The sequence below is a fragment of the Merops nubicus genome, unplaced genomic scaffold, assembly GCF_000691845.1.
Source record: "Merops nubicus isolate BGI_N331 unplaced genomic scaffold, ASM69184v1 scaffold15892, whole genome shotgun sequence".
NCBI classification, from domain to species: Eukaryota; Metazoa; Chordata; class Aves; order Coraciiformes; family Meropidae; genus Merops; species Merops nubicus.
Window position 1 is genome coordinate 36,378 of NW_008592983.1, and position 16,503 is coordinate 52,880.

Here is a 16,503-nt window from a genome sequence, read left to right on the forward strand (position 1 = left end):
TGCATCCACTCGCTCTTCCTGCGGGAGCACAACCGCCTGGCCAGGGAGCTGAGGAGCCTGAACCCCCACTGGGATGGAGAGAAGCTCTACCAGGAGGCACGAAAGATCCTGGGAGCCATCATTCAGGTACCAGTCACCGTGTCAGACGTCCTGGCTCTGCTGCCTTGTCTTGCTGTCTCACAGAATTCACGTGATGGGCTTGATTAGTGTGGGGTGTCCAAAGGGTGCAGGATTGTGAGGGAAAAATGAGCAAATTCTTTCCACCAACCCCTTTCATCTGAGGCAAAACACATGGAGACGGCTGAAATTGTGAGCACAAAGGGTTCCCCCAAACCTTTGATGTGCTTTTAATGTTAAATTTCCAAATTGCTTGCTGGGTTTTTTAACTGCACATATTTGTTTGCAAAACATGGGGACAGAAAAGTCAGAGGAAAAGGTTTTCTAACCAGTGTTTGGTGCAAGATAAAGATTGTACAGGAGATTTGGATCAAAATTCCTCTGGGTTATGAGTCTCCTCCTCTCAAGAAGCCCCATGTGCTGGTGGGTGCAACCAGCCATGGCATGGGACTGTGCTGCACCACAGACTGCCCTGAATGAGATCCTAGGGTCACAGAAAGATTTCTGTGCTTGAAGGGGACCTCTCAAGCTCTCTTGTCCAGCCTCTGGTTTGGAGCAGGACCAGCTTCAAAGCCAGATGAAGTCTCACAGCCAAGAGAAAAGGCCAGCTCCTATGAGAGAAGAAGACATGGGGCTTCCAAAGGTCATACCTAAGTCTTCTGAGCTGGCTCAACAACAACAACAAAAAAACCCCAAAAAGCAGGAATTTCAAAAGCTTTAAGGGTTCTTTTAAGTGTAAATTTAGATACTATAGTGTTGTTGAATAAATATGTTGGCTGAGCCAATGTGGAGAGATGCAAACAATTGTACTAAAAGCATTGTCTCCATCATCATGTTTAGATCAGGAGTTTCATCTTCTTGACATTTTCAGACAATTAAGATCTTTTCACCTATTGAAACAGGATTTGGTTTCCTTGGATTATATCCTCAATATCCCAAAGAGACATGAGACCAAGGCTGGAAATCTCTCCTATGGGAGGACTAACATAGCTGGTGGTGATGCCATCAGTGCCAACACTGTTGACTTCTCTTTGTCATCTGAAGCATGCAGGCTGGGAGGGAGGAGGAAACACTACCTGGCTGATGGGAATGGCCTTTACCTGTAGGACAAGGAGGGAATATTTGGGAGGATTTGGCAGGCTTTCATCTTGCTCTGACCTGGCAAGCTGTTGAGGGAGGGAGGAGCATGTCTAGGGACGCCAAGTCCTCAGCACCAACAGGCAGAGGACCCTAAGCACAGGCAGAGGATTAGCACAGGTCAAGCTGACCTTCTGATGAGGTGCAAGCAAGGTTGGCCCTGGGAGTCTCTGCTCCACGTGTGCTAACAGCATCTCCTACATAAATCCTATCAAAGAAGTTCAGTGCGACAACTCCTGTAGTTTGAGACCTGAACAACAACTTTGCTTCCAAAGATGGCCAAGCAATTAATGAATCACACTCTTTATTACCCCCTAGATCATAACCTACAGGGACTACCTGCCTCTGCTGTTGGGAACCCGCTTCCAGAAGCTGATTCCTCGCTACCGGGGCTACAAGGAGTCTGTGGATCCTCGGATAGCCAACGTCTTCACCCTGGCTTTTCGTTTTGCTCATGCTTCCATCCCCCCAACTGTTGACCGCTTAAATGAAAATTACAAGTCCATAGAACCCAAAATTCCACTCAGCCGTTCCTTCTTTGCCGTCTGGAGGATCGTTCAAGGAGGTAAAGCCTTTCTTGTACCTCTGCGGCCTAAGTTTGTGTCATTCAGTTTTTATTGCCCTCTCTGGATGAGCTCTTGCTTCAGCCAAACTTAAAAGCTGTTTGCAGTAAATGTATTGCAGGACCTTTACTACCAGCCAGAGCTTTTCCCAGCACAGCTGTTCTCTGCAGTCAAATGTGGCCCATCTTACTATAGAATCATAGAATCACTAGGGTTGGAAAGGACTATGAGGATCATCAAGTCCAACCTTCCTCCCAGCATCTCCCTAACCTCTCAACCATAGTGAGACATCTACTTGTTTTTTGAACCCCTCCAGGGATGGTGACCCCTCCACCTCCCTGGGCAGCCCGTTCCAGTGCCTGACCACTCTCTCAGGGAAGAAATTCTTCCTAATATCCAACTGAAACCTCCTCTGGTGCAACTTGAGGCCATTTCCTCTTGTCCTATCATCAGTAATTTGGGAGAAGAGACCAACACCGGCCTCACTCCAACCTCCTTTTAGAGAGTTGTAATGAGCAATGAGGTCACCTCTAAGGTCACCTCATGCTATGTTGCTGTAGACTCTAAGAATGTTATGCAAAACGTTTCATTTTCAATTCTTTAAGTGCAGGAAAAGGAATTCTCTTGTAGTAGAAGCTTATGATTAAATATAAGCAGCATTCATCTCTTCCACACTTGCCACCCCACGCTGCTCACAGGTCCCTGTGTGACCCTTGCAGGTGGCATTGACCCCTTCCTCCGGAGTTTGATGGCTAACCAGGCCAAGCTGATGACACAGCAGCAGATGGTTGTGGATGAGCTCCGGGATCGGCTCTTCCAGCAGGTTGAAAGGATTGGCTTTGACTTAGCTGCACTCAACATGCAGCGCTGCAGAGACCATGGCCTCCCAGGTAGGTTGGCTGTGGGAGCAGAGCTTCCAAAATGAAACAAGTGGAAATTAGGCACCTTTGGGGTTGGCCATCGAGAGACGTCTCCAGCCCACGCTTGGCTGAAATTGCTCTTTTCCAAATCTTTCCATCGTTTCTGTACAACCATAGGTAAGTGGATAGGAGGTTGAACAATGAAGTCAGAGCTTGGCTGGAGCTGGAAGAGACACAGGTAGGCACGTGGCCAGAAGGACCTGGGATGTTGCACAGACCAGAGTCAAGTGTTCAGAAATCGCCTCGTTTATATTGTTGTTTAAATGGCAAAATTGGGAAAGTCGTTGAGCAATAAGCTTGCAGGAGTGGGATCAGGGCCAGAAATCCCCCGTGGCTCCTCCCCAAGCATCTGCAGTGATCCAGCCCAGCCACACATGGCTGGAAGAGCAGGTGGCAATAGGTGAGGAAAATCTCATCGTAATTTCTCTATAAAGACTCTGTCCCAATAAAAAAAAAACAGGTCAGAACCACCCTCAGGGCTCTGCAAGGTGCAGAACTGGTGTAATGGCATTGCAAGATGGTCTTGAGAAACAGACTGTTGATAGGACTACACATCTTTCTCACGGGTGTGTTGTTGCCCAACTGTTATGGGGCTGATGTCAGCGCCTGGAGCTGCTGTGTCAGAAACACCCTGGGAGATGCAATAGGGCTTGCCTTGAAACTGGGATCAGAACCAGGCTGGATTCACAAGTTTTAAGCCCAGACAGAGGCTTTGTGATACATCCAGGTGCATGGTCAGGTCAGAGGATTGTTCTGCCTTTGCTGCAACAGAAGGTTGTGATTTTCCCACCCTTTATGTGGGAACAATATTGTGCAGAGCTCCATCTGAACCACAAATCCTGAATTTATACCTTTGCCTGCTGATCTGCTGCAGTGGAGCTGATGCATTTCTAGGGTGAATCTGTGTTTCTCTGCTAGCTTTTGGGTCCCAGCCCACCCCCTGGTGCTGCTGTACTCCTTGATGTACAACCTATGAAGGTGACGATGATATAACAAGATCAAAAAAGTTTCCTAATTCTTTTCCTGATAAAGCAAATTCTCATTCTCCATAAACATGATTGTGGTGTCACCCAGGACCTTTACGTTGTATCTTCTTCTCTGAATTCTCACCAGTTTTGAGACATCCTGCTCACAGCAGAGATATGTGTGTCTTTCCAGGAGAGGGAAACATGTTAATCCTCTGTCTGCTCTTGCAGGTTATAACTCCTGGAGAAAATTCTGTGGGCTTTCACAGCCTTGTGGACAGAAGGCCCTGGCTAAGGTGTTGAGGAATGATATCCTGGCAGAGAAGTTCATAGAGCTGTACGGGACACCAAAGAATATTGACATTTGGATGGGGGCACTTGCAGAGCCCTTTGTGAGAGGAGGCAGAGTTGGGCCTCTCATGGCTTGTATCATTGGCACCCAGTTCAGGCACATTCGTGATGGGGACAGGTAAGAGAGGAGCTGGGTGTTCAAACCTCCAGGGGCAAAGGGGAGTGGGGGTTATGCAGTTTTCTTTATGCAGACTGGGAAACTGTTCCAGTGGCTTGTTGCTTTTTTTTCTCTACTCCTCCAAATGTTTCTTTCCCTTTCTGGTGATGTTCTCATGCCCTGTCTAGACAACAGTTGAGATCCTAGGCTATGATCCCTTCCCAGCCAAGTGTTCTCTCACTCAGCCCGTTCACTGCCAATCACTACTGGTACAAATTGGATTGTCCCTCTCCATGCTGCTGGTTCACACCTAGTGTGGCTGTTTGAGCTCTTTTCTTCCTTCAGACAACTGGTTTCAAGGATGCCCATGATAGTCTGTGTTCAAACAGCAACTCCAGCAGAGGAAAACATGTAAAACCCTTAACAAGAAAAACAGGTACAGCTCTAAAGGTGGAAAAAACAGGATCTAGATGGATTGACTTCATCAATTAGAAAAAAAAGAGCTGTCTGGTTTAGTCACCCTACAGAACTTGCCCTACAGTAGGTCCTCAGCATCTCTTGATGTGGTGGCTCCTGCTTTGGGTAGTTTTGAAAATTTGCCTGCAGACCATGGGATATTGCTGAAGGGCTAACATACTGCCAGGCTTTGCAGGGAGTAAAAGAGATTAATTATTTTCTCTTGGAGAAGTCCCAGCTCAGCCCAGGCTGCTTCCCTGGCACTGGCAGCATCCCTGTCCCCTCTCTGTGGGACTGCTCCTTCTGGGCTGCTGTGCCCTGCAGAAGTCAAACATTCCTCCACCTTCCCATCTCCTCAGTTTCCAATACAGAGCTTTGCACCATCCCAGTGTCTTATGCACTTCTCAGGGCTCTTAGAGGTGATTCTTCACTATTTCCCCTTCCCACCCCAGTTCTGAGCTGGAACTCTGTGGTCTGACATAGCAATGTTTGGTCTTGGCTTGTACCAGGATATGGGTGGGTTGGGATTTGCTTGCCAGCCAAAATTATTTGAGCAGTGTTGTGCTTTCAACATACCTGGAGACCTCCTCCTTGAAGTTGCTCCAGGGCCTCAGGTGCAGAAATGAGTTAGGTGCTCCATTTTAAGCTGCACTTATGAAACAATGTCTTGGAACCTGCAAGGAATATTGCCTGAAAACCAGGATCACGACCAGTGTTTCTGGGGAACATTTCTGCCTAGGAAGACTTAGCTCAAATTCCAGGACTGGGAGCTTAAAGGCAAGCAGTTTGCTACACATCTAGAAATCTTGCTCTTATGGCAAGATACAAGAACATTTTGGGGGTTATTAAAGAGAGTAATTACAGGGCTGGTTGCAGCATGACAATCGTTTGGATGTAGCCACCGTCTCTGTACAGTATGTGCAGACTTTTCTCTTAGAAAGATGGTGCCTGTGCCTCATTTGAGGGAACACAGGGCAAAGCTTTAATTCAGTTGCATCTTTATATGTCCATGGCAGAAAAGCAAGTTAAATTATTCCAGCTGGTGAGTCAGGGCTCTTGATTTAAATAACAGAAATTTAAATTTGTTCTTGGCAAAAGAAATGTGCTATTGGTGCTAATGGGAAATAATGTTGCAGGACTCTTGAATCTGAAGAAGCCAGAAGGCAAAAATCTGTTGTGTCTTCTTCATTCTCCTGCAGGTTCTGGTGGCAGAACAAAGGGGTTTTCACTACTCAGCAACGCTCTGCCCTGGCCAAAATCTCCTTGTCACGTATAATATGTGACAACACCCACATCTCTAAAGTACCAAGACACATCTTCAAGGCTAACAGGTACCCTGAAGACTTTGTGAGCTGCAGCCAGATCCCAAAGCTGGACCTCGAAGCCTGGAAGTCGAAGCCAGCTGAGGAACTCACGGAGCAAGGTATCAGCTTCAAGCAGCAGCTCCTGCTTGCAGCCATGTGAGATACCCAGACCCCGAGGCTCTAAAGCAGAGCTGCCTAACACAGGCTGCACCATGTCATTTCACCAGGACCACTGTGAGTAAGCTCCTCCAGCACCCAGATTGTCCAGCCCTGTCCCTGCAAGCCCAAGATAACTGCACTGCTCTGGGGTTTTTCTCATTTCACAGATTTTTCAGTTTAGCTCTTTGCTGTTGGTGCCTGTGCCTGGGAAGTGATGCCCAGATCAAGAGGCTGGACTTTCTGCCTAGGTTTGTCTTTTGGACTGCTCAGGGCAGGCTCTCAGCACACCCTGGTCAGGCCAAAAGCAGCTTTGTACTTCAGTAGAATTTCCCATTTTATGGGTGAAGTTGTGGTGTTTAGGTTCTGATAGGAAAAAATTTGCCTGTATTCACAGTATTTCCCTCAGTTGCCTTCAGGAGTTGTAAAATTCTTGAGGTTTAATGCTTTGATTCCAAGATGCTCTCTGAAATCCCTGGGAAGCAGGTGGCTCTCTCCTGGGAAAGGTTGGCTGCTTCAGTGCCTTTGGGCCATGCCTTTTCCTAACAAAACATCACCTTTCCTTTGCTCTGGCAGTCAAGCCCTGCCACGCTCTCAGGAAAGTCTCCAGGCTGTGAGAAGGAACAAATCTCTGCAGCTAACAGCAATCATTAAGAGCTCAGACAACTCCATCTGCAGCCACCTCCCACTTTTTGTGAGGATGGTTCATGATGTTCTCTGCAGGGCTATGGGATTATCAGCTTGGAAGTGTGGCAGGGGGCAACCATAATTGCCATCTTCATGGTGCCAGAAGAAGTGAGACCTGTAGGCTCTTGTAGCAAGGAGGGGTCCCTGGAGGTCTTTAGAGCCATCAGGACTAATACCAGAGTTATCAGGCCCTTTTTTAACCCGTGGAAATAAGTCACATAAAATGACAGGGAGCTATGTGTGGCCTTTTCTCTTTTGTTAACACACTGCTTTTTATGTCCTGCAGAAGAAGAATCTGATGACTTTCAGTACTGAACACTGAGGACTCCCCAGACATCCAGACTTGGGAAGGTGTTGAGATGGATTTTTCATTTTTACCATGCTGATGCTTCCACTGCCTGAAAAGTTTGGTTGTTGGCATTTGCTTCATTTTGCTTGCATGAAGCCTTTTCAGTGAGATGGACTCCAGTGATGAAAGAACACCATGAAAAGATGTCCAGATCTGTGCCAATCACTCAATATCACAAAGCAGAGCCAAATGAGTTATCCAGAGACTGGCTCCAAATCAAACCAGCTGCTGGCTTAGGCAATTCCACACACACTGTCTTTCAGTAAGCTTTACTGTCAGATGTTCTGGGCTCTCCTTTCAAAGTTTCCAACACAGACTGTAAGAGATGGGGCATTGGAATGACTGCTTAGTCTTGCTCTCCATTTTTTTTTTTACTTTAAAAAAATTAAGTTCTTCAGTTTCCAGAAAAAATCCCCTAATCCCGCAGTGCCCATGAGTGAGGCAGGAATAGCTGTCGTGCACCCCAAATAGACTTGTTTAAAATGCCCTGTTTGAGGTTTTGCTTGAATATGCAATGAAGAAATTGTCCACATGGAAGAAAGCTGTTTTCTCATCATTTTTTGCCCTTAGTCCAGAATGCCTCAGGCATCATCTAGTGTGACAGAAATCTGTGACAAATTATTCCTGCAGCTTGGCATGAGCCAGAGTGATTCAGCCCTGGGCTGTGGAGTTAATGGGATATGTCCTGGCAAAATGTACAAGAAAGTAAAAGCTTACTGATGCTTATTCCAACTTTTTTTCCCTCAATATCTTTTCCTGAAAGGGATGAAAACTGCTTTCTGCTTCCTCTGTAATCTGCTGTCTTACTGTTATCAACCAATAAATTGCAATTTTGAGCTGAGGCCAAAATATTCTTTGCATCTAGTAAAAAATGCAGTAACCACAGGTGAGTGGAGGGTGGTGGTAGGTCTTTTATGGGAATACTGGACAAAGTCAATTCAGGAACCTGTGTATTTTTAATGGAAGAAAGTATTTCAAGTCCAACACCTGCACCTTGAACATCTGCTCAGCCCCTGGGCAACAGAGAAGGTCTCATTCATTACCTTCTGACTTCAGGAATTAACTCAGGGGAGAGGAAGTGAGAGGCTCAAAATCAGGCCTGATCTTTCAGTGGGCACTTAGCACAGAGAACCTATTTTTCCAATTTTAGCTGAGCACACGGTTGGAATTTGGAAAATTCAATCTGCCTTATCAGCTTGATCAACCTGCCTAATCAAAGCATGGCATGCACGTACAGCAGGATGGGGGGTGTTGCAATAGGACTGCCTTAGCTGGTGGAACCACCAAGCTGGGGAATGCAGCCTGCAGGAGCTGGGACAGCATCAGGTACCTTGTTCAGTCTGCTGCTGCCTTCAGAAGCACAGCTCTCCCTCCAGGCTCTCTTGGGGCTTTTCAGTCACTTTCTTTCCCACCTGCAGCTTTCCCCAGCTGTTTCAGCTTTGAGAGTGGGCATCCAGCCTGAGTCCACCTTGCTCAGGATCTTCTAGTGATGACTGCATTTCACTTAAGTGGCAGTCACTGGGCTGGAGCACATGCTCTGCAAAGAAAGGTTGAGGAATTTGGGTTTTCTGTGTGGAGAAGGGAAGAGGGGATGATTTTTCTTCAGTCCTTGACTTCCTAATGAGTAGCTCTGAAGCCAGATGCTTCTCAGAGGCACTCAGTGAAAGGATAAGAATTAACAGACACAGGTTACAACAAGGGAAATTCCCACTAGGCAAAGAAGAACACTATTCCCTCTGGTAGTGGTGCAATGCAGCACCAGAGGGCGAGTCCATCCTTGGGCTTTCTCCAGACAAAACTACAGTTTCATCAGTTTTGATGACCTATTTCTAACATATTTACCCTGGAATCCCTCTGAAGTATTTCCATCACTGTTAATGCCTCTATTTCACTGAGTAGTGACTGCATGCACTAGATGAATTGCCTTCAGTACTCTTCTTTTGATGGCTGGGTGGCTGATCTGGCCCTTGGCACTGAGCGTTCCCAACACTTTGCCCTTTGATAGCTTGTTCCAGTCTGTTTCAGTGGAGTTCTTCACGCCAGCAGTTTCTAGTTGGAATCACTCCCATTTCAGAATCCAGTTGTCTTATTCTGTACTGAAATCGTTGCCTTCACATTTAGAAGTCAATTATGATCTTTAACTGAAGCAGCTCTTCCCTCTCCTGCGTGCGTTGCTCTATTGACAGCAGTCCCTTCTCTTCTGAGCCTTCATTTGCTTACTGTGAGCAAGACTATTTTCTTAGCCTTTTCCCATCAGATTAGATCACCTTCCCTGCCTCCACCTCTCTTTTCTAGCCAATGTGTGGCTTAGCAGAGCTGGTGAGTAGGAGAGACAATAAAACTACTCGATGAAAGCTCAGGACGATAGGAGCAAGCCCCTACTCTCCCTGTCTAGGATTCACTGAAATTGAGCCAAACTCTGAAACCAGAGCCAGGGGCAAAAGTGAGTCAGTTGAGCATGGATACATTTGGTCTAGAAACTGAGAGTTTCATTAGAGCTGCAGTTTCTGAGAACACCTTTCAGGTTAGGCAAGACCTGACTGCTTTTGAAATGAAAACATACTGGCTCTAAGTGCTAGGGAGCCTTGCAACAGAAGCAAATTATAGCTGAGGAGCTTAATATCTGGAGGTTTGGAGCCTAAATGTTAGATCTGAACTGAATGTGTCTCCATAGTGAGCTGGGAATGGCATCATTTTTATTATCGTTTTATGTCCTTGTCTTTCCTCATACTCATCAGAGATACCTACCAGTCATTGAATAGTCCCAAATAACCATTGGACTAGCTTCAAACTCTTGTGTATCTGATGTCTTCTTGAGTGTGGGTCTGTGCTCAGTGCTCTGAGGGGGTGGAGTCACCTTTCTGCATGGAACATCTCAGCGATGCCCACTGGGTGCTGGTGGTTCCTCAGTTTGGTGGTGCCATGGTGGTGCCACTCCTCTCACAGCTGACCATGCCAAGGTCTAACAGGTCCTCACACCTGTCGCTCTCCTTAGGTGGGTCCTCTGGTTAAGCTTTGCCTTGACCAAAAATGATGCTATCCTATGTGCTGGAGACATTTTCCTGTCTTTTCCTTAGGTTCAGGATCTTTTGCTCTTGTAGATGAGCTGTATTTTAGGGTTGCTGTGTTCCTTTGGGTAAATCATCAACTTGCATCAGCTTAGGAGCTGTTTGGTAGTGCTGTATTGCAGGAGCATAATTTCCTTACAGCCTTGTTGAAAATGTTTGAAAATTACTGTCAGTGACTTAGAATAAAGCTTTTCAGTGGTTTGCAATGACTTCCTCTTAGCATATTTCCCTATCAGTAGACATTCTGGGTGAGTTTTTATGTGCAGAATTGTGTAAGATGTTCCTTTTGCAATAGGACCCTGACAACAGCAGGTTTGATTTGAAATCCATGCCTGTCCTTGCAGGACAGCCACTCCAAGTGCCTTTCACTGGCATTACATTTTAGAAACGTCTCTCCTGGCAGGTCAAGATGAACCAGTCATGCATCAAATCAACCTCCACCCACCTGTGAAAGGCCAAAATTTATATTGATGAGCTACTAAGAAGGTTAATAGGTGTTAGGAAGTCAACTGTTTGCTGGATCAGACCTTGGATAAGCACAAAGCAGCCATGGGTAGGCTCTATGAACTGTCTCCAAAAGGAAGTAGAAGGGTCCCTGTCTAAGCCAAGGGAGCAGGGGGCACAGGCAATGCCTTTCTTTATTATCATCCCTTTCCTCAGTTTCTTCATGAAATTTTACTGAGACTTGTCTGTTTTACTGTTCTCATGAATTTGATCTTGCTCTGTAGGTTGCGGGCAACAGTCAGTGTGGTTTTATGCATATTTGGACTATCCCTTTTTCAGTCCTGGCTGGAATTTTATATTGCTACTCCTCCTAAGTGACAGCTGCTTGAGCAAGACCTGTCACGGAGATGATGAATCATGAGGCTTTTCTTTTTGAGCCTAGTCATTGTACTTATAGCAAAGCTCTTCTTCATGCAGTGACTTTAGGAGATGAAGTGCAGTTGGAGTGCTCCCAGGTTATACCTGCATTTTCCTAATTCACTTCTTATGCATGTAGATCCTGTCTAAGCATGTGCCTGCCTCTGGCCACGAAGACATCAAGAGTAGCTGCTCTTGTGTTGTTTACCTTTTTGTCTAGACATGTGGCTGCTTTTCTCACTCTACCTGATGAACACCCAGTTGTTCTGCTCGGTCCCTCCAGTGCTGAGGTGTATGGGGCAGGGGCTGTTTGGTAGGAGGGTTGTTTTTTTCTCTTTCTCTCCTCCATAATACTTATTGTTGGTTCCCTGGCCATCTTGCAGCCAGCTCACATACTGGTGAAGCTCAGTGCCTGCACAGAGAGTGAGGCAGCCTGGTGTCTGTACCATCCAACACATCCTGCTCCCTCCCATTAAAGATTGTCTTGAAAGTTCTCAGGGTTCCTATGCTGAAGGCCCCTCTGGATGGGGGCTGTCTTTCAAAGCACTCATTTCTCCACAAGCCCAGAGCTCCACACCCTCTGCCCATAGGCAACTTTGCTAGTGCATGTTTGCCCCTGGTTGCCAGCCAGCTCCTCCACGCAGTGCTGCTGGAGTGCCCTTGCTAAACCAGCTTTCCAAGCAGCAAACTCAGCCTTCTGAAGTGTCGCTCCCAAGTCTTATTCCAGCTTTGCACCACCCACATGTAGCTGATCAAGGGAAGCTAAACTCTGCTCCACATCTTCGGGTGCTCGTGACTCGTCTGCTGCCCTGTGTGACACTCCTCTGGCTGGCTCTGGGCTGGAAGGATGGAGCTCTTGCTCCTTCACTACCCCTTCACTTTCCTGTTCTTCGTGTTTCTAGTCCTCTACCAGGTGAAGCCTGCATTCAGATACTTCTGCAAGATGACCTTCTATAAGTTGTGGATCTTCACCCTGAGCATTCTGGTTATTATGATCAGTATTCCTCGTGGACGTAACAAGGAGAATTTTAAGTAAGTTGTCTGTGGTATCTTCCTGCTCTGGGCATTGACAGAGTGAACTCATGCTCTGTTTTGGAGGGTCCTGGGAGTTGTGTCGCAGTGGGGAGGGATTAAGGAATTAGTCCTGTATTGGTGTGGAGAGCTGCCAAGCACTGCAACTCAAAGAAGTGATGTGGGTTTCAGTATTGCATTTGAGCTGATAGAGTAATGAATTGTGGAAGGAAAGCACGTAAAAGGTGACATAAATTAGACAACCTGGGTAATGCACAGGTAAAATAACTTGCTGCTTTTAGTAAACCTCTCCTGTCTGGACTTCAGAGCTGTATTTCTCTCTTCCATGTGGCTGATTCCCTTTTGAAGTTGTGTTGAGAAAGCTTCTGCAAGTGCTCTTCTCTTTCCCAGCTTCATTCTGAGCTGGTACCCACCTGAACGGGCACGAGCAGACATTGCAGAGCTGGTGGCTGCACTGTCACTGCTGTCCCCATCACTGCAGTTACAGTCCAGGTCTGGCAGTCTCAGAGCCCATCCCTTTGCTCCCCATCCCTTCTCTCCATCTGTTACTGCCTCTGGAAGGAGCTGCTGGATTTACCCGGGCAGCTGGGTGGGTGTGCACGTGTGGCTAGCAGTGGTGGGCATTAGTAACCTGGGGGTGGGCTGACTGGGGGCTAGAAGCTGTCCCTGCTACACAGCAGCATAGTGCTTGTAGCCTCCCAAAGCACCACCGAGGCAGAATTTACCACCTCGTTGTACACTGTGGTGGGGGTTCCTATCTCCTAACTGAGCATCAGCCTTTCACTTTAAGAAATTTTCTTCAATTCTCAACTTTTGTGCCTGACTTTTATACTTTTCTGTATTTTTCCAGTATCTGTTCAAATATAGCAACCAGAATTGCAATCTAATGTCACCCAGAGGCAAAATCAGCTCTCTTTGCACAGCTTGGGCAATAGCAGAGTTGGGTGGATGCTTGTTGCAGACATGTTGCATTCGTGATTGGGCTTGGTCCCTTTACCCCATTTCAGGATCTCTTTGACTAATGTCCCCTCCCCTTTTCCAGGTTTTTGCGCATGTCGTTCCTGCCACTCAAATACATCTTTGGTCTGGAGATAGTGGTGAAGGGCAGGGAGAACCTCAGGACTAAGAAACCTTTCGTCCTTGTGTTGAATCACCAGACATCCCTTGACATCTTGGGTATGTGGTGATCCTGCCTCCTGCTCCCAGTGCCAGTTTTCTGCAGGGGAGGGTGGTATGAAATCCCAAGGACCCCAGGCAGAGGGGCAGGAGTGGCTGCTGCATAGTCCATTACCAGCTAGCCTCAAGGCAGGGTTGTTCTCCAGGGTATTACAGGTATTTTCAAGCTAAAGCATCTTCATCCTTTCCAAGAGAACGGGGATGAGAGTGTCAGCTGACCACAGCTGTGTCCAGGTCAGGCTCTGAGGCTCTGAGCAAGCTGATGTAGTTGGGGATGTCCCTGCTTACTGCAGGGGGTTGGACTAGATGACCTTCTGAGGTCCCTTCCAGCTCAAAGCATTCAATGATTCTATGGCTGCTTTCACTCAGTGCTGGCAGTAGTCCTTCTCTAAGTGTGTGGTTGGTCTGGAGATCCCCAGAATCACTTTTCCCAAGAGGTTTCTGATTCTGTGGAGCTGGCTGGGCACGGCAGGCACGGCATGTCCCAGAGCAGAGGGCTGTAGCTCAGAAACTGGAGGAAACAGTGCAGATGACAACTTGTTCTGTCCTTGTTCTCCCCTTGCAGTGATGATGGAGATATTACCAAGCCGCTGTGTGCCCATTGCAAAGAAGGAAATCCTGTACATGGGCACGTTTGGCCTGGCCTGCTGGCTCTCAGGACTCATCTTCATCGACCGCAAGAAGAAGGAAGAATCTATCGCCACCCTGACAGAGGTGGCAGACTCCCTGCACAAAGAAAACGTGAGTGGGGAGGACTCTGGTGAGGAGCCACTGGAAAACATGAGCCTTGATGTGGCTGAAAAGGGATCTTTGTCTCTGGGCTGGGCACTGAGCAGAACAGAGTAAGAGCATCTCTGGTGGCCTCAGGGTGTTGTGTGTTCAAAAAGTGCCTGGAAGTGGAGGAAGAGGATGTCTCTGCATGATCAGGAGCAGACAGATCAAGCCCAGGGGATTATGCCTGTGCAGTGGTTTAGGATAGTAACTGGAGGTCCCTCCATCTCAATGTCTTCTCCCTCCTGCAGTTCTCCGTCTTGATCTTCCCTGAAGGAACTCGCAATCATGGTGGCTCCATGCTGCCCTTCAAACGTGGGGCCTTCCAGCTGGCTGTGAAAGCCCAGGTGAGACCCACCTTCCTCCTGCCCCTCGAGGTGCCGTTTGCCTACCATGGTCCACCAGCAACCAGGGCTATGTGGCTCCTGCTCCCTGACTTCCCACTGGATTGAGCACACAGCTTGCAGGGGGCTTCTTCTGGGACAAGTGGGGAAACTTAATGACTTGATGGCTTGGGGAAAAAGAGGGGGGGCCTTGGGAAGAGCCTTGGACCTGCCTGGGGGGATTTTCAACTGAACAAACCTCTACATGCTGATTTGGCAATCGATCCATTGTTGGATCGATTTTAAATACAGAGATGAAAATGCAAAAACCAACAGCAAGGACATTGGGTGATACAGTCAAATGATCTAAATAGCTCCATAGCCCTCTGAGTGTCTGCTATGAAGCTGACTGGCATAATTATCAGCAAGGTCCAGAACTCACCTAAGAAGAACAGTTCTGTTTTGGGAGAGGAATGGGGAAATTTGTAGATTCACTGTAGGCTCCCTCTCTCTTTCAGGTCCCTATTATCCCTGTGGTGATCTCTTCCTACTGCAATTTCTACAACCAGAAGGAGAAGAGATTTACAACAGGTGAGGATGACTTGGGGCAAAGAACAGGATGGGTGTTGGTGTGAGCTCAGTCCTTGGAGGAGCCATGAGGTGGGTGAGCAGAGGACCATGTGCAATGTGGAAATAGGAGCCAGAGAACAGCAGTTTCTGTCTTCTCAGGAGTGGAGGGAATGGGAGATTCCAGGCATCACTTTTGCCTCTCCCCTAGGATTTCTTTCAGCTTGCCCAATACCCATACAAAGCAACCTGGAGAAGCAGCAGAGTCCTGGGGCAGGTCCTGCCCCTGACCCCACCACGTCCCTTGGGGTCTACAGGTGCATGGAGAGTTGGGAAAGAAAAGCAAAAATGAAGTTATCAGCAAAAGTCACCTTGAGAGTGTGCCTCCTCCCAGTTTCATCCATTTCATCCAGTTATGGTAGTCACTGATAAAATTTTATGGGGCAAAAATGATGCAACGATTTTCTTTGGAAAGAAAATGCAGGGAAAAAAAGGTTTCAGATTCCAACAGAGGAAAGGAACCCATCCTGTTCCACCACTGCCTCTGCTGATGCTCACCCCAAAATGGGTTTCTGCCACTTCCCACCCTCCCCCAGGCCAGCCCTGCTGTTTCCTAAGGGAAATCTGCATCTGAAATTCTTGTTCCTGCCAGTGTTTGTGCCTGGGTGCAGTGATTCCCTCCCAGGCAGACACCTGACAGAGAGAGCTGGTGCAAATGTCCAATGCCCTTTGTCTGCTTCTGCTCATCTTTGACCTGCTAGGTCTATATCCTGTCTCTGTTGGCCACATGCAAAAGCCTTTTGGTACTGGAAGGGTTCCCCCATGTTTGGGTCGATAGGAACATGAGCAAGGACCCTCCTGCCCCATCCCATCCCTGCTCAGCCAAGAGAGAGCACTGCTCTGGGAAATCAGGGCAGGATACAGTGGGGAGGGATCTCTGAAGCAGCTGAATCTTTGCTTTAAGCAAGGCCAGCTCCAAAGACAGATGAGTTCACTCTGTGCCTTGTCCAGCCAAGTTTGGGGTAACTCCAAGGAAGGAGATTCCACAACCTCCCTGAGCTCTTCAGGCAAGACCGTTTGCAGTTGCATCTACATTTGCCTCCATAATAACCTCACCCTGGGAGTTTGTGGTTGGCTGATCTCTAAGCCCTTTTGCAAATTGCTCTAAAACAGGTAGGACCTTCCCTGCTGGAGGAAGAACCACAGTTGGCTTTTTCTGTACCTTCCCACTTTCCCCACCTGCAAGTTTTGCCAGGGCTGATTCTGAAGACGTGCTACACGTGGCCAAGATTTCTGCCCACTGAGCAGGCTGATCCTCAGGTCAGGACAACTTGCCACATCCACAGTGGCCCTGGGCATGTTGTTGAGCTTCTGGAAAACCCAACTCTGTGTGCAATGTGTGCACACTGCCATGCATGGAGCACCTCAGAACCTGCCAGCCCTACATCTTCATCACAGCCTCGTCATCCCTCAGCCTTTTTCTGTAGCAGCAAGCAAAGCATGGTCAGCTGCTGAAAAACCAGACCTAGCTTTGGCTGGAAGGTGTGCAGGCAGGGAGCGTGCCCTGCTTTTTTGGGACACTCTTGGCATTCCCGGTTTGCCT

The 16,503-nt window shown here is 47.7% G+C and overlaps 2 protein-coding genes across 2 annotated transcripts in view; both read left to right on the plus strand.

The window, feature by feature from the left end:
- The window catches only part of LOC103768197 (myeloperoxidase-like), an 18,255-nt gene extending 12,185 nt beyond the window's left edge, over positions 1-6,070 (plus strand). The window contains exons 8-12 of the mRNA XM_008935336.1: positions 1-126; positions 1,573-1,819; positions 2,537-2,707; positions 3,934-4,171; positions 5,806-6,070. The exon at positions 1-126 is cut by the window's left edge and continues 41 nt beyond it. Coding sequence (XP_008933584.1) covers positions 1-126; positions 1,573-1,819; positions 2,537-2,707; positions 3,934-4,171; positions 5,806-6,070 — 1,047 coding nt within the window. The remainder of the gene's footprint in view (positions 127-1,572; positions 1,820-2,536; positions 2,708-3,933; positions 4,172-5,805) is intronic.
- Positions 6,071-11,878: 5,808 nt separating this feature from the next.
- LOC103768196 (1-acyl-sn-glycerol-3-phosphate acyltransferase alpha-like) overlaps positions 11,879-16,503 on the plus strand; it is a 5,537-nt gene continuing 912 nt past the window's right edge. The window contains exons 1-5 of the mRNA XM_008935335.1: positions 11,879-12,063; positions 13,106-13,239; positions 13,805-13,980; positions 14,262-14,357; positions 14,852-14,924. Coding sequence (XP_008933583.1) covers positions 11,879-12,063; positions 13,106-13,239; positions 13,805-13,980; positions 14,262-14,357; positions 14,852-14,924 — 664 coding nt within the window. The remainder of the gene's footprint in view (positions 12,064-13,105; positions 13,240-13,804; positions 13,981-14,261; positions 14,358-14,851; positions 14,925-16,503) is intronic.